The sequence below is a fragment of the Limanda limanda genome, chromosome 10 (assembly GCF_963576545.1).
Source record: "Limanda limanda chromosome 10, fLimLim1.1, whole genome shotgun sequence".
NCBI classification, from domain to species: Eukaryota; Metazoa; Chordata; class Actinopteri; order Pleuronectiformes; family Pleuronectidae; genus Limanda; species Limanda limanda.
The window spans coordinates 20,114,485-20,140,905 of NC_083645.1; the positions used below are offsets into that span (position 1 = coordinate 20,114,485).

Here is a 26,421-nt window from a genome sequence, read left to right on the forward strand (position 1 = left end):
AAGACCTATATTTAGGTGAGAGAGACTGAGAGAGATTGAATACGGAAAGAATGACAGAAAGAGAGTGACACTGAAAATATTCCAAAATAATATTCAAGTATGCCTGGAATGCCATTTATTTTGAATACATACGTCTAGTCTTAAATTTGAGAGCATCTGTTTTTCCCTCCCATACTAGCTGTAAGGATAGAAAGCAGCTGCCTTGGTGATCTATGAAATGATTGGCAGAGAATCCCCTTGGTTACAAGGACAAGGGCAATGGCAAAACAAGGCTCACGCTGGGTGCAGCCTCCCCTGTCGCTGCCGTACCTGGAGGCGACCAAAGAAGCTGCGCTGTCCACACTAATAGGGGGGGAAGATGACGGTTGAGACAATTTCTTGATTGACAGCTCACAAGGCCAATCTATCCTACTTGTGCTAACATTAGAGACTTAATTCTGTCATAGATGTTTTAAAAACAATATCAAGCTTCTCCCTCCTTGTGATGCACGGTTCAATCTCGGCTAAAATGAGCTTCTGACGATCAATCTGGACGACTAACGACTGCAAATCAGTCAAGCCTCTTCCTTCCCTTCCTTGTCTACCTGCTTACTGGATCAGCATCTACCTTTTGCACTCTCTCTCTCCTTCTTTATTCCTCCCACTCACAAGTCCAATGCTTTGGGATCAATTTAGAGGCAGTGTAATTGCCTAGAAACTATTGTAGCATCATTAGACCAGAGTTCTAAGATGGCATTTGCGGGAAAAAGAAAGGGCATGGCTAACAACTTCTCCACAGCTCTAAAGGTTACTTTTAATCACCCAATGAGGGATCCTCTTCTACCTCCCCATCCCTAGTTTAATTTTACTTCCAGCACCAGTCAAGGGTCCAGATCCACCATGCAACAGTGTATCTGGCAGGCAACTCCACTAATTAAGTGGTGGGTATGTTTGTTACACAGGGATTCTGACCTTTGACATGTTATGTGATGATACAAAGAAGTAGCCTTCCCTTGGACTCTGAATATAAAATCAGGGCGCACAACACTTGGCTGCCAAGGAGAAAGAAATACAAATACGATATTAAACAGGAGGACTCAGTTAAATCACATAAACAATATGCTTTTTGAATATTGAGCAAGATTTAACAAAGACTAAGAATGCCTCGATCCCTGGTCACCAAGATCTGGTTTCCTTCGGTGTACGTATATTTCTTTCCATCTCGTAGAATGGCCAGAATGGTCTGAGTCTGTCACATTCAGATAAGCGCTGAGTGTATTATCAAGACAGTTCAATTGATGCTCAAATGGCCTCAATTTTCAGTTTCTAAATCATGCTGAGAAAAAGGCAGACGTGGATTTTATGTCATGGTAAGATGATTACACTAGAGTGGGCCATTCATTCTTTCATTCTCAGAAGAGGCTTCTCTTTGCTTAAGAGGTGTCTCTGCTCGACTAGCGACAAAACAAAGTGGCAGGGGCAGGACACCAAATGCCAATTTGAAATGAAGAAAGCTATAATTCCCTTTTTACCCTGTCAGTGCACACACTAAACTTGCGCCCTGATTGTCAGTGATGATTCCAGTGCTTTTCTGCTGCTGCCTCCCTGAACGTCCAGCCACATGCTTCTTCAGACAAAGCAGCTGTTGCAGCAGAGCCGAAACATTGCAGGTGATTCTTTCATGAATCCATAAATGAGGTGCTAATTATAATGCACAGAGCTGAATTATGAAAGTGCAGTCACACCCATATTCATCAACAGGGTTCCTTTTTCTTGATTTCATTATTTCCTTAGGGCGCGAATACAGGTTCACACAGACAAGACAGTGTGACCGGAACTCTTGCTGGCACAGAGAGATCTGCTCAGCTCCCCATCCTCCATCTCCTCCATCAGGGGTAAATGTGTTTCGTCAGCTGGCGGTGGTAAGACTGACACACATCACACATACGCATGCACAGCGAATCTAGGTCAAAGACCCATTAAAATTTCAACAAAGTCCTGTGCTCTGCATTGGAGGTGCAGAGAAAACAACGTAAATGAGGGAGGAATGCCCATCGGGCTGCGCTATACCTTCAAATGTGGACACCACTACAAAGCCTCAGAAGACTGAGGATGAGCACATACAGAGAGGACCACACACACGCACACACACACACACACACACACCTTCGCCAGCAGTTGCAAGACAATTCAACATATCTATTCCTTAACATGGTGTTTCTTCAGTATATTTTAATTATTATTCCACATAAGACAATTAACTGTTTCCCAGAGCACTGCTACATGAAAGGTAAAAAGCCCTTTGGCAGAATATAGACTCTGACGATTATAACTGAGCACTAATGCCCTTTTACAGTATAGAACAAAACTGAGTACATTGCCAGGCGTCATCACTTTCATGTTAAATGATTCAAAATTGTGTAATCTTAAAATGCCTGCATTATTAATAACATAATTTACATTTAATTAAATGACCTCTGTAGGAACTAAGACAGCAAAAAGCTTTCCGAGAGATGGAGAATCTTTGTGAGCATCACAGATGATATCACATCCGTACAGCTGTTGGACACAGGATGTTACTTTACATCCCATCGTGGGTGGGTCCCCTCAGTAAAATCCATTTCCAGCGCGGCCGGAGGATTATCTCTGGTAAAGAGCTCCATAAGAGTTGATAAATTATCTTCATTGGCCTCTACTGATCACAGTGGAGTCTTCTGTGTTGTGGGATGAGGGGTTAAAAGGCACCGACAGCTCCACTGATAGGAAGTGTCCAAACTCAATGGGCACCTGGGAATTCCAACAGTGAGTGAATTGCAGCCAGAGCAGAAAAACACAGGTGTGCACAAGCGGAGAGTGAAATGCTTTGGTGGAAGCTGCTGTTCTTTAGAGGAGACGCAGCACAGGCTGGTGTTCTTCAGCTCTAGGACACACAAAGGCCCTTCTCAAGGTAGAGGCACTGCATGTTTATAATTAAGAAGACATGATTTAAGTCTCAGTCATTTTGAACGTTGAGTTTTTTTATTTCTTTATTTTTTCAAGAAAGAAATGTCATAGTAAACAGTTATGATTTGAAATACAAAGAGGTTGGCAGCTGGGTGATACACATACGCTTAAACGCAAACAAACTTCTCTGGCTATCATTTTGGTTGTGTGGCTTTATTTATGTTATTTAGTTTCTATTTGACTACATTTACTGACAGTGTAGCCGTGGATTTTACGGATGAGGTTATTCTGGAGGGTTTCAAAAAATAACATCAAAACATATTCATCGTGTGGCACATGGTAATTACATGATCATTAATTACAATTCTATTCCGAGGGCGACCAAAGGAGGAAAAAAAAATAAAGCGGCTTGAACGTGACACAGTCTGAATAATGACTCGCATTTCATTCTAAGTAAAGCACTTGCCTGTGACATTTGAAAAACAGTGTCAAATTCAGGAGCAATTCTCAGTGGGTGCTGGCAGAGCCTAATTAAACTGCAGCATCCACTTTAGCCGGTCTCTCTCTGCCTTGAAACAATCTGTATCCAGACTCTCTGGCCTGTATGTGTGTGGACAGAATCATCTGCTTGTGTGCCCTAATGAGTGGTTGTGCCTCAGTGCATGCTGGGTATGTATCAGAAGGAACTGAACACATGATATGAAAGAGACATAACTCGACCTGGTGTCATTTGCCCTGAGGTGAGGCTCGCCCATGGTACTTAATCTCTGTGAGGATGAGGGGAATGTGGGCCTATCAACCTCAAACCCATCTTCCCCTGCAAAGCCAGAAAGTTTCCCCGGTGAAGGAGAGATCCAGACACACAAAGCCAGCGTGCACAGGAACACACACAGAAGAACTGAAATGCACATGAAGATGGTCAAAATTTGATAATGCAATTTCTGAGGCTGTAGTTTGCAATGCTGCAAGTACCTTCCGTCAAGGAGGTTATGTTGATGGAACGATTAAGGCCAATTTACGGATCTGCGTTTTTGAAAAAACGGACAGATAAGACCGCCCTATCCGTCGTGAAACGCCCTCTCCGAGCGCTTCGGACAGCTTTTCGTACAGGTCTGATTTTTCTAACTTCTCCGTGTTGTGTCGGAGACCCGACCGACAGCTCTTGGCTGTGATTGGTCCGCGAACGACATCATTGCCGTATGACGTCATTTCCGTACGACGTCATTTCTGTTCGACGTCATTTCCGGACCTCTAACTTCCTGATTCACAATAAACACATACATAACTACGATTCTACGATTAGTGTGACGTGTGTGTTAAGCCAGCGGAGTTGTCTGGCTGACGGTGGCTCGTTCGAGCACTGACGGCATGTGTGCACGGTCACAGACGGTTATAACGAGCTTTCAAAACGGCGCTAGCGGGCTAGGCTAGCCACCATGCTAACTGCGGTGGTAACAGTGCAAGAACCCGCCGTCACGACTTTAATTCCACTTCTATTATGACACTGTTTCTATAATACCACCAGGTTAGAAGCAAACACTGGGTAGTAGTTAGTGTCGGGAGTCCCTGCTGACTGTGTGTGGAATCTGGGAGGGAGCTAGCTAGGTCCGTGTAGCCTCTAGCTACATGTAGCCTCAAGCAGATTCAAGCTGTGGAATCAGCAACACAGTTCGGAAACAAGCCCGGGGAACCGCTGCGCTAAGAAACGATTACATCAGCATTTTGACCCGCTGGGTGTCACTTTATTTAGTACTGTTAGTTGCCATGGTTCAGTGTGTGGGAGACAAGCCACAGAGAAATATAAACACAAGTGGACTTCTTCTTCCGATAATTGGGGTAGGAAAAAATTCACCGCCAAACCCATAGGTGAGCTCGTCTCCCGTTGCGCCACCTATGGGTTTGGCGGTGAATTTTTTCCCACGTAGAGCGGTCGGAGAAGTAAATATCAAAAAGACTCTTGGACCCCTGTGGAGCCCTCTCCGAGAAACGGAGAACGTAGAAGCATACTGGAGCCTTTACACCAAAATAACTTTGGATTTCCATGAAAATCGGTGGAGGGATGCGAAAACAGCCGAATTAAACACACCGGCAATCCTTTAATACGTCTTTGCACCTATCTGACACAGATGACACGAGATAAATGTTAATGCTCGGTAACTCGGATGTTTGGCACAAATATGCTAAAATGAAACAATTATGAGAAAAACAGGAGATAAGCGTGTTCCTCCTGTGTAACCCCGTGTCCATCAATGTTTCGTTCTCCCTTTCTCATTTTCACACTGTAATTGGCTTTATCATGAAAAGAAGGTCATCAATGCTGTGCCTTCACTGGTGGTCTCCCAGTCTGATTGGGCACAGCACAGCCCTAATTATCACAGAAGAATGCATCAGCGCTGACCCACAGTCCCCTCTCCGAGCATGCAGTTGTATCCGTGCACACACACGTACAAAAGGACCACACGCATTGATTTCAGATAAAAAAATAATCCTGCGAACAACATGAAATGCTCTGAGCCCACACACTTTGCTGGCGTCGGCCATTATGTCACGATGACAGTCGCCGTAATACATGCCTTATTAACAGGAGAACAATCTGCCTGCGGTTTTAATTGGGAAAGTGAGCAGGTATTGGCAGTGCATCAGATAGGGGGGCTTGATGGTTATTTCGAGTGGTCTGATATGAATTCCGTGGGGTTTCCTCAATGGCTTTGTTGTGGTTATTAGTCGTCTGAACAGATAACAGATTGCATCTTAATTAGAAATACCACCAGTAGCCTGAGTTACCATATTGTAAAATGATCCACACCTTTGGAGTTTGTCCTCACCGAGTACTCTGGCTGAGTTAACAGGTTGGGTGACACATTTGGTCAAAATCACTTGTCTTTTATTTTGGACATATCGTAATTACACTGACAAAGATATAAAAAAAATATATATTTTTGCAATGTGTTCTTACAACAATGAGAAAAGATTGATTGGCTACTGGAGATATTCCCCATGTCTCCTGAGTGATGTTATTTCTCAAGAATCCACAAGATGACAAAAATCACATTTTTGTACATTCATTAAAACTTTTCATTATCTCTGTATTTGCAACAATAAAATATAAATTTTCCTTCGAGGACAGTTTGAATTACACACTGTAGACCGCAGCTCATCCCTTTTTTTTTAAAAAAACATATCCTGTTCAGTGTCTCAGGGGGGTGAATACACCCCAGCAAGGCTAGGGTGTAAAATCATTATGCATTTTGAAACACAGTAGTGAAGGCTAAAAATTATTTTGGACATCTTATCAACATATTACACGACTTGTTTGAGTATTTTCACATATTGGGAAAAGGTGTTGCAGTATGTCCAGTACAGGTCGGTGACCTTTCAGGATACTTCAGCTCAGTTCTCCACATCTTACTGTTATTGCTCTCAGCAAGGGTCAAAGATGCTGAAGAGGTTGTGAAACTAAAACTGCAATCCATATCAATCTTTGAATCGTGATTAGGTATCTACGAGACACGTAAAATGACAGTAGTAATCATGATCAAAAGATTTATTTTAAAAATGATTGTTGGTTAATATGATTGAACAAACATGACAAACTGGGTGTAGCAACCAGCTGCAGACCCTAGGTCCAAAGCAGGTGGTGGCTAAGGATCATATTCAATCATCTCAATGTGATGGAAGCCAAATTCAAACTATAACTGTCTCGATCAAAAGTCCACACAGAACACATAGGGCTGTAGCAACTAATCTAAGTCATGGTTAATGTGTATATTTTAGTTTAAAGCTCAGCTCTCCGGACCTTGATTAAATCCCAAAACACTCTCCACTATTCCGTAATAAATAAATATTTTATTTGAATCGTTCAAGTTATCGCTCCATCTTTACTTTCTGTATTATTATAGTGTATTAACATGTAAATTCACCGTGACTCTTTCCCAACCCACCACACAGCTGCTCACCTGCTTCTCTCTGCTTGGTGTCTGTTTTGCTAGTAAACACATTGTGCATCACACAAAAGCTACACAATGGTACCCGGCAATCTGGGGAATTTCAAAAGGGGACAGAGGTCAAATTGGTCACTGTTGTCATTCCTTTGGTAAAAGATCTGTTTTTCAACTTGTTTAATTTCATTGTTTTATTGTCGTTTTATCCTTGTGTGATGCAGTTTGTAACCTTGCTAAGAAAAATGTTTTACAAATAGAGTTCATCGTTAAAAATGAGACATGGTTTTATTAATTAAAATCCAGGAAAAACAAAAGTAGAAAAAGGATGGGAGGCATTTTCACAGGGTTGCTCACAAGCTGAGGAAACAAGGCTATGCCATGAAGAAATGTCAAAGAAGGTTCATCTTTATTTAGAAATAATTTCACAGGTTGACTTCAGTTTCTAATCCACATTCCATCTTCCCTTAACACAAAGCAATAAATATACAACTGATCCATAGACGCAGACAATTTTCCAAACAAAACTAACCCTAGAAAATTATGAATCTTATTAACGCCGGGGAAATGCAGCTATTCTCATATTCCCATCCATGTGTTTTGTATTCCTCTCTCAAATGTATATGCAAAAATAGGGAAAGTGCATTGCATTGTTTACAAGCAAGGTCTGCCACAGACTGCACTTTCTGGCTGCTACGCCTGTTTGATGGATAATAAGCATGTCTAGACAAAGAATGAATTCGAGATAATGTGCAAAGAGCAGCGCAAATCTGGCAGTCGGGATTTTGAGCACGAGACAGAGAGAAGACAGCCTGAGAAGAGAGAGGGAGAAGAAACAACATTTTGTGTGGGGGGGGTGCCAGGATCGGCAATGATGACTGCTCAAGAGAAGAGAGTGGAGGAGCATCATGAAGGGCCGGAAGTGAATCTTTACATTCCATAGCTACGACTCAGAGACTTCATAAATTCTTTAAATACAAATCAATATTCAACAGTGCTACAAGGTTCAGTTATTTTGACTCCTGTACTATGGAAGTGCAGATGACCGGTAGCCCTGGAGTGTATCTACAAAACCATCTGAGCTGTAGGGCAGGGGAAACTGTTCGTGAATCAATGTACAAAAATGAAGCTATTGAAATAAAATGCTGGCTTCCCCGAATGTTCATTTTGCAGCAGCTTCCCGCCTCCGCTGCTAAACAAACAATCCTATGGGGAAACACTGTAATAAACGATATACTGTGTGACATATTTTAATTGATGGGTCTATTCAATGGAAGGTTTGGCACAGAAATGTATAAATATCTGATCTGAAGTGCAGAACAGAGCAGCAAATTATTAAACATGGTAAGATTTCCCCAAGATTTCAACATGACCTTTTAAGATGCAAATATAATTGTTGAATTCACATTTCAAAATATATTGTGAAACATGTGTGATTCAAAGACCATCGTTTATTATAGTATCCCATTGTCTTTACTATTAATATTATCAATTTTAGGTGACAACTGAACATTATCTCCATATGTCTTAGAATCATGGCTGTGCTAAAACCTAATAACACAATAAAAACTATCGACATGCAATTTTAACAGTAAATTAGAAGTCAGGTGCCACATTGACTGGGCTATGTATCAGAATAAAGTATCAGATACAAATAATAGTTCACTAATGCTCTAAAAAGTGCAACAGATTAAATAGGTCCATTGAAAATAACTGAAATGACACAGAGATACTAACAAGGCATGATCCTGTTGAATTGTTTTGGATGCTATCAATTGTTAATGCCCCAGGTCCTATGAATACTGTATATTTTCACTTGGCTTCTTATGAAATATTGAAGGATTGTCTTTCCGAGGGGAACTCTGCTCAGCTGAACACATACTATGGGATCTATGCTTCTAGAAGATATAGTTCAAACGCTGCTATCAATGGACAGACCACTGTTGAGTTGGTGTGATACATAGCTGGAGTATCAGTCAACACTATCAGTCATGTCCACCACATGCAACCCTTATAAATCCAAAAAGATGTTTAATCTAGTAAAGTCTAAAAGTTGCATTCTTTTGTTCTGAATAACAGGTTTCCTAACATCCTCTGTGTCATAAAACCTTTCAACACTTCAACAAGATAACAGCATATTTTTAAGGAACAGTTTGGCTGTATTTGTGTGCTTCGCCCACAAAGCAAAGGAGTCAACATTCCTCCACCAAACACATTTAATCATCTCAATGACATCCAACACTAAACTCACAGTCTCGTGGACACGAACGCCTGAGAGAGAACGTCCAACTGGTCTTGACACCAACCATTACAGGATAAAAACAGACTGGCCGTGGCTTTGAAAAGCACTGACTGCTCTGGAAAATGAGAAATTTGAAAGTGAATAGTGCCGGTACTTTGGCATTCCTTCAGAAAGTGAGTTCACATTGATTCCGGGTCGGCACAGTTCAAACATCCAGATTGGTCCCTGTCACAACATTCACAAACCCCTCACTGTGTGATCTGATGAAATTTTGATGGTGGATATGTTATGTTGGCTCGTATTAGGTATGTCTATGATTTACAAACCCCAATGAGGACGGGAGAGGATGTGTGCCTCCCTCCACTAACCACAGATTCAAACCTCAGAGTGGCTTCCCTCATTGGCTTGTATCACAGTGCCCCCTACTGGTGGGGAAACGATCTGATAACAGCACCTCGGGTGGAATGATGATAGGTAACATACAGTGTGTGAATAAATTATTCTTGGCATTTAAATGACGAACGCGCTTCACTTAAAACAGTAAAAATAAACACCATGAGTCAAAAATGTTAAGTTTTACTTTTTACCTATGGTAAGTTTAAATTTTCAAGAACATTTCTGTTTATCAGAGCTACTTAAAAAGACTAATAGTGACTCAGAGATGATAAAAACAGGGGTTGTAACTGAAGGGGTACAATTTTTTAGTTTAATTTGATAATGACCTTTTTAATGTTCACCAACATTCTATGTAAACAGGTGGGTCTCACTGAGGCAAATTGCTTATTAAACAAGCAGCTTGTTCAAAACCTATTTTCTGCACGTCATTACAGATACACATGTTATATCATCAGTCATGTCATAAACTTAATGTGTCAATATGAATTACTTTGTGTTCAACCGATAAATTGTTTAATAAATTTAGTGGCTGAAAGCAATTAATTCAATTCAAAATAAATTAAGTAAGTCAAGAATTCCCACCCCCCCAAAAAAACATCAAACATATGGGCTCATATTTAATTATTTGCTAATATTTGTTTGAGTTAAATATCTTTATAAATTATATCCATAAATAGTCGTCAGTTTCTTGGCTTCTTTCAAGAAAAAAGGATAAAAATGGCTTGAGTATGCATATGATTTCCATCACCCTATCCCTGCTGGGCTGAATAAACGTCGACGACTCTTGCGGTGTGTTCACGGAGCTCTTGCTCTTTTCATCCACAAAGCAGATGAATAACCAGATCACGTGTTGCAGGTGAGAGATGTCTTGTGCTAACTTGGTCTAGCACTCGAGAGCAAGAATATCTTACTTCCAGGTTTGGCAGCTCGCACAGCGATGATTGTTGGAAGGTAGCGATACACCCCTGACCTGCCAGCTCTGATCAGCGATTAACTGCTTTTGAGATCTTGAATTGCAGGCACTGCTTTGGGAAGAGCTTTTTCATATTTTCTAGTGAGAATGTGTCACATTAATTGGGGCTTATCGTCACTGTGCTGGAGGACACTGACATCAAGCCACATCCAGCAGAGGGAAAAAATTGTTGATTGTTGGTTGGATGCCATGTTTTCCTTAATTACAACAGACTGAACAATAATGCATGAGCAGGCCGCCTGTGAGGCCATTGTTCTTACGTGCGAGCGACTATTTCAAGTCCTTCATGTGTCGGAGAGAAAAAGCAGAGGCAAGAACGCATCTTTGCCCAAACAATTTGTGTTCTCAATTTGTTCATATTCATCGGTGTCGCCACTAAGAATCCATGACACTAATTAACCTTTGTCTGATTAAAAAATCAAACTACTCTGCCTGACACATCTCGCTGAAGTGAACAAAACACCACAGTTACAAGGGAGGAGGCTGTGTCGCCATGCGAGGGAAGATAATTTAGAAATCCCACACGCAAACTCCTTATCCAAATATAGTTGACAGGGCTGTGGTGCTGTATGTACTAATCCTCCCCTGAAAAATGTTATCATTTTCCTGCGCAGCAATAACAGCCTCCTCCGGTGTACTTACCACATCCTTCTCCCTCTATCACTGCCTTCATCTCAAATAATACTACTTCTTTAAACATCTATTTTCCCTGTGTGCACCGGCTACGTCTGACTTCTCGCCATGTCTCTCTTTTTTCCGTCTTCTCTTGTGCTCACTCGTTCTCACACCCGCCTCAGATCACTCTCTCTCACTGCTCGACTCAATAAAGGCAGGTTTTGTGCAAACATAATGTCGAAAAAATACATGCACACATTTGTAGATTTGATCTGCATGAAATTGGTGATATTGATCACATGAAATGAAATAACAAATTTCTGAAGTGAGATATGGTCAGAATCAAAAACAGAAAAGAAAAAACTCATATAGAAAAAGAAAACATGTCGTGCAAGGTCTTGTTAATGAAAATAACTTGTATTATCTCCGGCATGTAACCTCTACATTTTGTCCCTGATGCATCACTCAGGAACATCAGTTTCCTGGACAACAAAGCAGACTTGCAGTGCCTACTACACATGGACAAATATAAGGAACCCTTAATGCAAGGCAGATGCAAATGCAAAAATCATGGCCACGAGTAAACACACCATAGTTATTGCACATTGATGAAATGTACCTCTGGTAATAGAGTGGTACTTTGAGAATAAACTCAATGTGTCAAGGTGTGTCTTCTGGAACTTTGGCTGAAACCTCTTTCAGAAGCTCTTTGGTGAAACGGTTCTAGGACAGGTGGAATCTGTTAAAGGAGGGAGAGAGAGTGTCTCGACGAGTGCTCCCTCAGTGAAGGCCGTTCACACATCCACAATCACAGTCACAAAGCATCAAATAGTCTGCATACTCTTTACTTTATCAGGATGTTATGCCTGTAAACAACCATGCCCAACTTTCAGGCTGCTGGAGCATTTAAACCACCGATGCCAACAGTGAAAACAATGAGCCCAGAGTTTCGTCTGACAGTGAAATGTCATTGGAGTCCGCTGTAGCTCTCATGGTGGCATCGGCGCCCACCTGTGTCTAAGTACGTATCAGAACACCCTGGGGGTAGCTGCATCGGATTCTACAAGGTACCAGCGTGTTTGGAGCACAATGGTGCACTGGCTGCTCTGCTGTGGGGCCCTTGGTACTTCTCTAATAATCTACCCAGCATGTGTTTATCTTTGTTGGACCATGTTGTGTGGAGGAGGCGGCTGAGAAGGGAAAGCAGACAGAATCCTGCCAGTCTGCGTGTGAGGAGCCCGCAAATCCAGGGGGACTGCCGGCTTTGTGCGAGTCTATGTTTGTGTGTGTGTGTGTGTGTGTGTGTGTGTGTGTGTGTGTGTGTGTGTGTGTGTGTGTGTGTGTGTGTGTGCGCACGCGAGTCTGAGAGACAGAAGTGGCAGCAATACAGTTATGCCAACATGAGTTATGGTCTGACTTACACAGACACACACACAACACATTTAATTGCCAACAAAAAAAAAAAGTCTCTCCCGGGCTCCATTGTGTCTAATGTGTTCAACGTTAATCTTACCCTTTGGGGACATTTGCTGTTGTGTTAATTACACACCACCAGGAGCCCTCATTAACACACATACAAATATGTGCACGCACCAGCACACATAAACAACACAAACACTCTATGTACACAACTTAGGTGGAGCAAGTTGATGCTTAGATTAAGTGAGGCAGTCCAGTATGGGAGAAGCAAAGCTAATGAAGCATTTACAGAGGGTGGGGTCATTTGAGACTCGCCTGGGGTCAAACTGTCTCCCACACCTTTAATGAACAGACCAAGCTTCAAATGCAAGAGGAATCCATGAGCCCGGGTGTCCAGTGTGTCCTGCTTAGTCATCCACCACGCCGCTAGCTCATCACATCCTGGCACAAGCTTCTGCTTCCACCGCTGTGCTAGCTTTGGCCAATTCCAGTAGAGTGGGGCAAAATAAAACAGTGACACGCAAACGATTAGCCACAGAATACTTTCACTGACCCCTCGTCTGCCTGTTATCTGCACTTATTACAGTCTGCCGCTTCCTGCAGCCATTTAAACAAGGGAAACCAGGGAATCATTAAAAAGGAAACAGTGAATGCAACTATTTGTTTGTCCGACTCATCTCAAACTCTCTTGCGGAGCACACACACTGGGAGGGAACTTGTTTTTTACTCAGGAAGCTCTTTGCTGGTGGGTGGATCACCCAAGTCAGGGGCAGAGTAATAGGCTACAGAGTGACCCTCACGCTCTTGTCTTTCTCATGCTTTCACCTCACTGCAGGACTTCTAATTGCATCACAGGGGGGGGTTCACACAACCAATTATAGATAGTCAATAATAGATCGGTAGCAGCTTAGTAAACAATGTAAAGTTTGTAACTTACCCAGAACAATGGGGACAGATAAGAGGTGGGAGAAGGGAATAGCTCCAGAATTAAAAGCCTGGTCAGATGCACCAAGCAGGTGGGATGCATCTTGGATTAAGTGGTAATTTATTTTACCTTTGTACACTAACAGTGTGTAACCTAGATGCAGGTACACTGATCTCTAGCCATTATACGCTCCTAAAATAAAGGAGAAACTTGCAAAACTCTTGTATTGCTCTTCTTCTAACTGAGGTTTCCATTTCAGTGCAGCTGAACTTTAATGAAAAGTGTCAAAATCTACTTCACTTTCACATTAGATATAAAATCCAATGCATTACACTGCCTCGTGTGATTGAAATTAAAATCAAGACATATCAATACCCTGAGGTTAATTTTTCTCGCGCTGGAGGTCTGTGACATCTTTCCATCCTGGGGATGAAGGTTAATAAGCTGCTTTACCTTAGCCAGAGATGGATTGAAGGAGAGAGGGAAAGGTGAAAAGAAAGGTCAGGAGAGCAGAAAGGACTTAATGCAAATCCCCTCAGTCAGAGTAATCTGTCTATTCTTAAAAACCATTCCGCTCTGCGATGAAACATTCTCCAACCACAGCTGGATCTGTACTTCCCATGCAGCAGAACATTGGTACATGGATTGACTTCGGTCAGCCCTCATCCTGCGATGAGTAACTGGGGTCAAAGGTCTGGACAGAACGTGGAGATGACGAAACACCTGCTGAAACACACACAGTTCAGCTGTCTGCCTGCGCACTGTTGACTCTAATGGAGCCTGAATCAATGTTTCAGTTGAATGTGCTTGATTTGGCGCAACAGTCCGGCTGGAGACAGTGTGCTGTGTGTGTACAATGAAAGCAGCCGTGAAATTCCCATGACCCTGCCTCTATCCTGAAGTGTTACTGATGTATTTTCCATGTTCTCGCTTGTGTGGGCGGAGAAAAAAGTGCAATAACAGTGCAACAACACCGAGAGACCTAAAGCTTAACATGGCTAGGTCTAAGTGTAGCTTCACAGCCGTCCGAGGCTCCCTCTCAGTTTGTGAATTTTCTATTTGTTTATACGGGCCAAGATTGTGCCAACGGCAAACAACAAGCCAAGAACAACAGTGAAATAATGGCTCACACTTACAGCAGACTTGTTCATTATTCTGCACATTTATCACATTACAGCTTTGGATGTTTCAGCAGCATGGTATGTGTTTAATAAAACATGATCAAACGGAGAGGACAAAAAAAAGGAAATAATCTGCAAATGCTGCAATTCAGATAGAGTGTTTTGCACTGTAATGATAAAAGCACAGCCACGTGATATATCTAACAGTTCACTTGATTGTAACAACACACAAGCATCAGCGTATCACACCGAAACGAATACACCATCGGCAGGTGTGGTTATATCTGTCTAATGCTGTGAAAGATGTCAGCGCAGGAAATGGCCTTAAATTAGCATTTCCACCCAGATGTCATGTTCACATCTGGAGCCGAAGCCATCGCACTTCATCAGTGTGGGGCGGGCTGCACATGCACTAATATGAAGGTGCAACCGAAACAAATGAGTTCAGATGAAAACACACAGAGGAAGTGGGACTTTATTCACTGCTAAGGAGGCCATGTTTAAAAAAGATAAGAAATATACCACAAGCAAAATAAAAAGCTGTTCAAGAATAACAGTGCATGCTCTGTGGAGGAGCAGATTTATTATCAGAAGATGTGTGAGTTATTTTTGCCGCTCTCTGGCTTCAGAAAGACACATCTCAAGAAGGTAATAAAAGCACAGAAAACCTTTAATTTAGTTTAATGTAAGAAAGAGCAGAAAAAAAAGTGTCACTGTCACACAGCCGGGCGAGTGTGCTGTGGGTGCTAAAAGCAGGACAATAACCTCAAACAGATACTATAAGTTCAAGGGGGATGACAGGGAAAGAAACATGGTGAAGAGCGGAGAGATATATGGGGTTTTAGGCCAGGGGAGTAAGCACAAGAAAGGAAAATAAATAAAAAGCAAAGGATAACCTCACTGATATGTGTATCCTGAGGGGGAACTGAGAGAAAGTGCCATGAACACTTTATGTGCCTGCCATGAAGAAGTGGTGCTCGGGTTTTGGAGCGCCCGGGAAACAACCCTAAAACTCTCCTGTCAAACTGAATGTCCTGAGATGACATTTCTTAACTGAATATTCATTTTCTCCTGACCTTCATTTGTCATTTCTCAAGGTGTTGCTACCTTCTATACAAGTACAACACATGTGTATATATCTAACTTATCCACTCTGTTTGCCACAACCTGTAAACTTGGAACCTCTGTAAATACCCAAAATGACTGGGACTGGAGTACGGCTTAGATGTGGGCCCCAAAATATAAAAAAGTACTGCTTCATTTTTCTTGTTTGCATATCGGAATAATACATTATTAATGAGCAAAGATACGAGACACAGCAAATGGTACTTAGACCTTTGATGCAAAGCCGAAGTTACTTCAGTAATGAAATATTCAGGAGACCCAAATCATACAAGAAGATCGCTTTATCAACATATTGCTGAGTAAGTTGTGTCAGACCGAAGCCTATTAGTCACTGTGCTTTATTAGCATTTAAGTGGCATGCTTTATTTCCTTCTCTTTTATGCAAGAATAGGATTAAATTTGAGCTACAATAGTTGTACCTGACGGTTACAAAACCCTTCTAGAGGCACCAGCTTCACCCGTTTGCCCAAGGTGTCACTTTTTTGTTTTTATTCTTATGTTTTTATCGATATCTGTAAAAAAATCTGTTTTCAGACGGGTCTGTCTACCTCACCCGGCCCCTTCCCTCATCGAAACCTTCTCTGTCTTTGCAGTAATTCACCTTGCTGTGGCGTGAGCAGTCGTGATTGTTTATATTCAAGGAGGCAGCATCTTGAACACGCAGGACCCTGATTGTTTACCCAACCTGCATGTGACATCACAGTGGCTCCCGTCCCCCCAGTGTTCCTCTGTCTCCTGTCTGTGTCTCTCCAGCCAGATTGGCTGTGGAAGTGTCACCCCCCGGCCCACTTGCAGTCACAAACCAATTCCACCAAAGAGCCTCAAAGACAAATTAAACTTAATGCCATGTAACAAACTCAGTGGGCTACTGTGCACTGCGAGGCGTTGTGTTAGCCGGGCGGAGAAACATCTTGTGAGCACTTTTTGATCTGTATGGAAATCATGAGTCGACATGGAGCCAGATTTAAGGCGTTTTGGAGACGGAGTTAGGTGAGTAGACAATCGACATACTAGTAAAACATTTGCAATTACAACTGATGAATTTTGTTAACTGCACGGTCGACAAAGTTTGTGTTCGATCTCATTTAAGAGAACATTATGAAATACAGCAGGTGGTTGAGTTGCAACAGCTTTTAAGACAAATAGTGTCTACAGGCTTATCAGAAAGAGAAAAAAAAAACAACAACCATTGTCTAAGTAGAACAAAAACTATCAGCCCCTGAAATTAATACCTGGTAAGAAGAGTGAAAACACAGCTGTGTAAGTTGCTAATAGAATCCTGAATCACTCTCAGCGGATTTGTTTAAAGGCTGCAGCTATAGAAATGAATTAAGAAACCAGAAGGACGCATGGCAATTATTGACAAACACGTTATTGGAACCATTTACAATTATTAAACGCTCTTTGAAAAAGTGCTGAAAACTAGTAAAGTGCTCACAAAACTTCCACAGACCTTCTTTCACTCCTTCCACGCATGACTGTAACTGCCGATCCAGTACAGCAGTATATCCACAGAGTGAACAGTGAACCATAACACATCAAGTATTCTCCATAAAGCCCCTGCGCTCCCGTACTGGTACTTCTGAGCTGGATTAGATATGCATTCCATATCCTGCTGTCTGGGATCATGGGGGTGAGTTAATGAAGCTCCATCGGGGCTTTTCCATGTGAAAAGCTCCAGTGACAGCGCTGACATTGTCCTCTATTTTCAAGGCAGACCCACTTGTTAATAAGCATCCGATCACTCAATTAGGCAGACACACAGACACTGGATGACACACAAGCAGACGATACAGATAGAGACATTTAACAAAAACACAGGAAAACTCAACATTATGGGAATATTTGTTGGGGCAGTGGAGGGAGACGGGTCAACATAACAAATACCAATATATTGGTAATGTAATTCGTGTGCAGACATGGCATAAACACCTGTGAGATCAAATTTTTATTTGTAACTATTAAATTCAGGATGACATTAAACTAAATATTAAAAAATAGACCGATTTACTTCACAAATGATTATTAATAGAGATTATAATTTTAGTGCCAGTCCATGTTTACCCGTGTCTTGATGACAGATACGTTTGAGAGAGAACAGACTGAAAGAACAAATCCACTTTAGAAGATGCAGAAAACAAGGTTAAATGTAGAAGATTACTTAAACGTGTGGTTAGATTGAAAAGCAAACAGACGAAGAACATAAATTTGAAGGAAGGTAAACAAATGCACTCAAAGAAAACAGAGCACAATTGACACATCCCAAACGTCTGTTATCGGAGATTATCCAGGGGAGTGAGCATGGAGACAAAGAAATAAAATATTTAGATGCACGGGGGATATTTATTTTTGAACAGACAGATTTTGATGAACATTACCTGAAGGCGCATAAAAGTTAGCAGGGTGTAGAGTTGGGAGGCTGTAAGCGGCAGGTATCAAAGAAAGCTAATATTCAGAGGGCTAAAGTTAAAGTGCACCGTGATAGCCGGAATGGCTCTCATCTGAGAAGAGAAGATTAAAATCAGTGGGACATCACAGCGAGGCAATATGAAGAAGGAATGAGAGGAAACCGTGCTCTCTCTCACTCGCTCGCTCGCCCCCTCTCTCAGAGACACAGATGCACACGCACATAATATAGTCTCCTACAATAAACCAATTACTTGTCATTAATATTTAAGGGCCTAATTTCCATTCATATGAGATATATTAAAAACGTGCAGGGATGAGCAAGGAAAAGGGCTGACCCTGAGATATCCACAGTAGGTTGGCTGTCTCACACAGAGAGAAATGAGCATCAGGGTGTTTTGTGTTTTATTGAGACAAATGTCTCCTGCCGGCGCCAGCAATTAATGGCTTCCCTGCTAAAATGAGGAAAATAGCACAATGGATCCTTTCCAAAATGAGATTATATCCTCTTTGTTTTGCTTTTAGTAATAACGAACGTTTAATCCAGACGGAACAATTAACTGAGGAAAGGAGGAACGGTCCTGGGTTATGTAAATAATTCACAGATGAGAGGCGTTTCTCCACTCACAGTGATGACAGATTACAAAACACGTATATGTCTTGTTGTTTTTCTTTTTAAACCAGACTCCAGCTCTGACTCCAGATGGACACTGCCATATCCAAAGGGACGATTTCAGAAGCCAGCACATAAAGATGAGCTAAGAAAACAGAAAAGGAGAGATGCCAGGAGAAGAGAAGCCCAGAGAAAACTTCCATGGAAGATCCTCCCTCCTCTCAATTAACAGAATCAGTAATAAACAGCCATGCTCTCCAAGGGAAACATGGCAACCATCGAGCATGACCTCCAGACTCTTTGAGATGGAACATATCAAAAGCTTATCGTCGCACACATGCTACTGTGACAAGGCGGACTAGTCCACAGTGGGCTTAAGTGTCTTGAATTGGGCTTAAACTCATTAGACAAAAGCCTTTAGTACATTGTGAGGATATGAGAAAGCAGAGCCGCAAGAGTCCTGGGATCTTCGCTTCCTAAGAAGAACAAGCTTTTCAAAGGTTTCAGTCAACAACCCATATTGTTAGTAAATGAATACCCCTTAATAGGATTAAAATATTTTGAGTGGCACTTATTGTGGTTGCAGTTGTTGCTGCGCGTTGTGAGACAAAAGTTGTGTTCATAGATGTGTATTGAACCCCCAGCACACAGTGTTCTGGTCAGCAGCTTCTCTCCAGCCTCCCTGAGAGGTCGCTGAGTGTCGCCGAGGGTGACCACCACGTGTGTGAGTGTGTTTGATCTGCTGGCCGGGGTCAGCCCTGATATTAACAGAGTTATTAGGGGACTTATTAAGGAGAGTCAGAAAGCCAGCTAAACCCCCCCACTGATTCCATCATTACTGCCGTTGTGGCAGGGTCATTACCGCCCTGCTGCTGAGGCTTTGTAGCAGGGATTGAGAATCTGCTGGTGCTGTGTGTGTGTGCGTGTGTGTGTGTGTGTGTGTGTGTGTGTATGTGTGTGTGTGTGTGTGCGTGTGTGTATGTGCGTGTGTTTGAGCGACAGTTGTAGGGACACAGGTAAAGGAAAACGAGTGTCAGAGTGAGGAGAACTCCAGAGGGATTTGATCAAATCCCATGTGATGAGGGGGAGGATGACTGCAGCCGTAGCTTTAAGTCGGGGTTTAACCAAGTTGTGTTTCCAGCGCTGACCTTTACGGGCACAAGACAATTTTTTTGAGGATATATAAAAAAAAAAAAAAATGGATGGAATAACAAGGATGAAATCAAACTTGATAGAAAAGGTTGTATAAATATGTATGTGTGTGTGTGTGTGTGTGTGTGTGTGTGTGTGTGTGTGTGTGTGTGTGTGTGTGTGTGTGTCTGGTTATTGCATTTTGCACATGTGTAAACAAATGAAATCAAATTACAGCTGGATGCCAAACAACATCCTGGGGAAACAGAATCCCCAAAACCCTCACTAAAATAAAAAATAAAATGGCCTCTTTATGTTTATTCGTTACTAGAACGTGACTGTGACCAGTATTTATCTATGAATTAAAATAATAAAACTTATCATGCACTAAACTATACAGTCCAATCCAGGGTATAAGTTGTTGTCGAGTTACCCTTCCTTCTTTTGTTGTGTTGTTTGCTCTGAGGAACCCAGAAATCACCATTACAAAGTGGCAGATGCCCTTTGTCCGTCAGCAATTGATGTGGGCAATGGAGGAAACATTTTGGGAGAAAGGGGGTGTGAAGTTTGCCAACATCAATCTTGTTTCAAATTGAACCGCAAAGTTCCAGCTGAATGAATTGCCTTTCAAATGCAGCAGGCCATGGCTACACGCATTCAATCCCGAAGTGAATCTGATTTGATCCCAAGAGCTGAACCAAGGCACAACCCACAGATTGATAAAGTGAACTGACGGGAGATGAGGATAAAAAAAAAAAAAAGGAAAGAAATAAAGACCCAAGTCAATGGAGGAGAGGGTAAAGAAAGCAGGATAAGCTGATCCAGTGAAGCAAAGGCAGAAGAGGGAGGAAAAGAGGAAGAAAAAAAATTCAGAGTAACAGTTTTAATGGGAAATGATATAATTGAATGATGTTGTCAGATGTTCTACAGAGTTTAAAGGATGTGGAAAACCGGGAGGATGAGCAAGAGCAAAATGGAGATGTGTGATAAAAGGCTGCTCGGCTCCATTTCCACATCACAGAGCACTTCATAATGCCACAGGTGGAATACGTGTCTTGACATCAGACACTGAGGTGAAGCTTTAAGTACGACACATTTTAGGTCACAGGAAAAATGGTTGACTTTCACTTCAACGGTAGGCAGCATGTAATACAAAAATATCAGAAGTAGAACTGAGGATTCATACAATTTCTCCAAAACCCCACATTGGGAAATATGGGAGTCTGACCAGCCCTATGAAAGTTGTGGAGGAGTTCTTCAAAGAAAGCCACAGTAACACTCTAATGTTACCTCATCAGGAAGAGTTGGACACCAGTGAACCAACCTGAGGAGACGTCCAAGACACTGTACAGACAAACTGCTCAGCATCTGCTCCTGGAAGAAAACTACACTGGATGAAAGGGATCGTAATGATTCTGCTGATTGTCCCATGGGAAGATGGATGCAGTGAGGCTTCCAGGAGGAAGACCACCAAGTATCCAGACTTGGTCTAACAATCCAGGGACAAAGGTTGGCAGGTCCGTCCATTCCCAGTTGTGGTTGGCTCAAGGATTTTGGGTCCAGCTCTAGTAATAGCAGGGAAGGAGAGGAGGACAGCTGCTTGCAGGTTGGGGGAGAAAACAGAAAGAGCATTGTTGTTTCTGGAACAGGCAGGAGGAGTTGAGCTGGAAGCCAGGAGCACTTGGCCATCGGCTCCCACAATCACTGCCGACCCCCCAACTGGGGGATTCAGGGGGATTCAGGGGCGAAATGTCAAAGGAAATGCCACCAGATGACATCTTCTCCTGGCTGAAGGGCTCAGCCAGAGGAAAGGGACTGAAGGTGTTTGTGTAAATGTATCAGACAAAGAGGATTAAAACACCGTGTGGAGGTAAGGTGGTGCAGCGGGTTGTTATTTTTAGTCATGTTAATAATGTCCACTGTTGACGATAAACTCTATATATTTGTTTAATGATTCATGCCATCGTGTTTGAGTCGGGTCTTTCATTAAAACACGGGGTTACCCTGCAGACAGAAAAGCAATTCTTCATGTGTGAAACATTAAGAAGTTGACGCCTGAATGTCTTAATCTGTCTACGGCTTAACAACTGACACACCATAAGTGTTGGGTTTTAAAATCAAGCCAAAGATGTATTTCATAATAAATGGCACATTTAGAAGACTGAAGCCAAGCTTGAAATCCCACTTGATTATCATTTCCTGTTCTTGGTGAAACTCATTAAACAGTGAGACTCATAAAAGCAGCAGGGGAGATGACAGTTTTGCATACTCAGTTGTTTTAGAGGCCTCTGAGCGCAATAAGCATGTGAAAATTGGGGGCTGTAAGTGACTCTTTTTTTTCCTTCTTTTACTGCCAAAGTGTTGTTCTTCAAGAATGGAAGTAACAAGCAAGAATCTCAAAAACCATGTGGAGTTAACAGAAGCCTCTTTGCAGCACTTTCAGAGGGCAGCTCTGCAGGGGGGGGCATTTACACCTGCTTGCCTCATCTCTGACGATACACTCGTCCCCCACAGAGCGGTTCACTTATAACTATCGACGTGTAAGATGTGGCAAAGATGAAGCTACCACAAAGAAGCAATAGAAAAAGAAAAAAAAACATATGTGTATGTGCGTGCTGGCAACAAAAAACAACCTGTGGAAATGTCTAAGACAAATGAAGTCTGTTTTCACCAGTGACTTATTTGTCAAATCAGCATAGAGGATTTATGGTCCATGGTTACAGAGGTTGCAATGAGAGTACAACACCTTAGGAATTAATCTTGCACGCCTCGGCTTCTCCACCTGAACCCCAAGTCCACTTTAAACTTGACCAATACAATTAACGAATTGACTTGAGATGCAGGGAAACGCTCCAGCCAGATAGATTAAATTCAAAGTGGAACTAAAGTGGGATTTCTTTGGACGAGTGGTTTAATGTTCAAGCTCACTTCTTCCCACATACCCTCAGATGCCCTGCATGAGAAAAACTATACGACATGAACAGAGGAAAGAGGAAAAAACTACCATTTCATTTTAGGAAGATTCCATCTTGCACCTTTTTTTGCAATACCATTTACATCAAAGCTCCTCTCATTGGGGGGGGGGGGGGGGGGGTGTACATATCAAACATTAAACAGCATTTTTCATTCATGAGAAAATCATGTTCTATTTCAACAATAGAGGGAAAAGCGCTGACTCAGTGAAGGCGCTGCAGGGGTAATTGATAGGGATCCAGCAAAGGTAACTCCCAGGGGAAATGCTGGATCATGAATTCCTACCGGGCCAGCGGGAACATGGACTATCTATAGAAATCCTTGTTTTAAACCCCAGTGGGTGAGAAAATTAATTCAATAAAGAATTCAGAAGGCCATTTAAATCTGAATTAAAGATGTGTCACTGTATCTGCAAATGTTAAGTTGTATTTCATTTTAAGAATCTTAAGAATCTGCAAATGCACTCTATAGCAGAAGGGCTGCGCAAACATATTTTCTGATTTACGTTGATGAAATGTTACATTTATCGTCTTTAATAACAATTCATGAATCAAACAAAGGAACGCGAGGAGTATAAGAATAATTAAACACACATTGCAGAGGTGTGAAAAGGTCTGCCCATCAATTACTTCAGTAATGTCTTGAAGGCTGTGATAAAAAATATATGGTCTGGCTGATATCCTCTGGTGAGAGAAGAGGAGAGACCGCCAGGCCTTTCCCTGCCACTTCATTAAGCCTCACAACAACTGTTCTTTCCTTCCCTCACTTTCCTTCCATCTGTATTATACCAGAAAATCAACTTGCGGCAGCCGAGGGAAAATTGCTATTTATTTCACAGAACAAAAACAAAATAAGAAAAAGAGATGAGTCTGGTTTGCAGACCTGGAAGCAGTGAGGACAACAGAGCAAGCAGCTGCTGGCGGGCCGAGTGGTGTCCAAACGGACGGAGGGTAAAGGGGAAAAAGTTGGACGATTCTGTATTGTTATGTCCACACATCCTGACAGAGCTCAGATTTGACTGCTCTGCGGTTGACAGTACTCTGACTTCTCCCTTCCCACCGCTGCTGGAATTAGAGGGGTGTACTACTCAAACATACACTCACATACTGTCAAAGAAGTGGAAAACACTCAAATTGTCATGGGAAGAATACATCAAGTGCCTTCACAAACCCTGCTCCATACGAAAAACAAACTCGCTCCGTGCTGCTTGTGTTATTCATCAGCAAGTTAGGTAGCCTGGTTGTGTATTTGAGAAACAAACTGGCCGGGACAGGAAAACTCCCAGAGCTCCCTTCACGAAAGCCCCCCCCTCCCACCCCCTGTCTTCCCCATTGGAGCATTGGTCTACTGGACTGGAAAAGGCAAGAAATAAACCAAGCATAGCTGCACATCCGCGTGCACAGCCCAACAAACTCAGACTGAAACTACTCAGTTGGTACAAAGAACAAATAAAATGCACAGGCATATTCCATTTCAAGCTTTCTCACAGACAGAATACCATAAACACACTGCAACAAGAGCACTAGCATCTCTAATTGGCACCGAGGTTGGAATCCAGAGCACATATAGACAAGAGTTCAAATGTAGAGGAGAAAGTGCTTGGTTTTAGGATAATTAACACTTCAGTGAGAAAAATGGCTTCTTAAGTGTCACAAGATGAAAGTGGCTCGGCATCCATTGCCAGGGAGGCTAAATAAGGCATGTGTGTGTAGATTAATTAAGGAATGGGTGAAGGGAGATGACGCCTCCTTACCTTTGCTCTGGGAGGAGAAGCAGACGGAGAGCTCAGCAAATAGGTCAGGATTCTCAAACTTCTCTTCTTTGACTTTGATCCAGAAGCAATTCTCTGCCATTTCCTGAGGCACTATCTGCAATGACACAAGGATTCCATTATCACTACAATCAGAGACTGCCTTTCCACCAACCTGCCACTCAAAAAGTTCTTCTCACTGGAGATTGGGTTTGTGTGTGTTTGTCACACACATGTGCCCTTGTGTATGCCTGCTTTGCATCGGAGTGGGAAACAGGACAAGCAAAAAATACAGCAACAAATCACATGGGTGATACTCAGGGTTAGATGCATTATTTTATATGTAGTTCACATGACACAAATCTAAGCCCGATTTCCCACTCAGTCAATTTTGTAACTCTGTGTTCGATCAGCAGTTAGTGATCCAGATGTGGGAACTCTTCAAAGACCTGGATCAGGAGGTTTGCCAGCACTAAGGGGGTTTGAACCAATTTCAGGGGTCAGATCTAATTCCAATTAAAGAAAAAAATACATAATTTGAGTGCTGTTTTTTCATTTGTTTTATAAAAGTGCTGGCTCGGGGGCACGGGCTCAGCCTGGCTTGTCTTCTGTGTTGTCCACAGAGGGAGTGTGCATACCGCAGCGCCACTGCTGAGTCTGACAACACAGTTCTGATTACCCTTGTTCTGAGAGACAGAGAGAGAGAGAGAGAGAGAGAGAGAGAGAGAGAGAGAGATAGAGAGAGAGAGAGAGAGAGAGAGAGAGAGAGAGAGAGAGAGAGAGAGAGAGAGAGCCCAAACACAAAAACTGCCATTCAGCTGATGCTTTTAAGTCTCTCTGACATATCCTACAGATATAGACATGGCAACTTTCTTGAACGTTGAACTCTTGCAGGTGAGATGTCAAAGTGATTATCAACAGATCATTGTTTTACTGCAAATGTTGCTGTGATCTGCACGCGTAGAAAATAGATGAGACCCCCAAAAGAGGAGCTGCTTGTCTCATGCACCTGAGACACACAGGGTACAAAGTAATAATGGGCTCAATTTTAATACAAATTGAATTCAAATTTGCAAAATTATTTGAAGATTAAAAATAACAGGGAATTAAAGTCAAATGGGATTATAGAGGATGATTGACAGCCCTAGTCGACACCAGGAGGATGCCTCTAACTAGTTTTTCGGCTCTACATTAAAATGAATCTGCCACGACGACAGCCAATCAGAGCGCAGGACGAAATGACCAGACTTACTGGTAGGTTTCTTCTGGTGAGAGATCATGTAGTGTTTGACGACTTGTCACCAGTCAGTCGGGTATAGTGGGAATTGCACAGTGAAAATTGAGTCGTCTGAATATGGAAAATAAGATGACAAATCACATGAATCTGGCCAGGCCAAAAGATAATGTGTGGATGGATCCTGACCGAAGCAGACACATCAAAGCTCTCGCTCACCTCTCCTGAGATGAATGAAAAATTGTGAATTTCAGTTCGGAGCACAAAGCCTCAGCCGCCCTGTTTACACAGTCCTCCTACCTAGATTTGTCTGAAAGGCTCTTAGAAGGAGCCGAGCACAGGCAGAGATGATGGCAGGGCAGAGGAGATGCTTTCTATTCCTCCTCTTATTCCCTCAGTACTGGACAAGAGGCGCAGACAGAGATCCACACATGAACAAACTCATTCAGCACGCTGCAGGTTATTACCAGCTAATAATGTGCAGGTCAACATTACATCTGCTGCACATTGTGTTAAGTTGTATACTTAAAGGTTTTCGTGTGACAGTGTTGCCTTTAACTGACGGTTGGCCCTAATGCACCGCTGCAATTACCCTTCTCAAAACAACAGTAATAGACCTTCCTGCAGTGATTTGACAT

General features: G+C 42.3%; 1 protein-coding gene across 3 annotated transcripts in view; it reads right to left on the reverse strand.

Annotated features, from left to right (window-relative positions):
- The window catches only part of diaph2 (diaphanous-related formin 2), a 344,506-nt gene that overhangs the window by 180,102 nt on the left and 137,983 nt on the right, over nt 1–26,421 (reverse strand). For all 3 annotated transcript variants that reach the window (XM_061079060.1, XM_061079061.1, XM_061079059.1), the window contains one exon: nt 24,553–24,667. In XM_061079060.1, the coding sequence (XP_060935043.1) occupies nt 24,553–24,667 (115 nt within the window). The remainder of the gene's footprint in view (nt 1–24,552; nt 24,668–26,421) is intronic.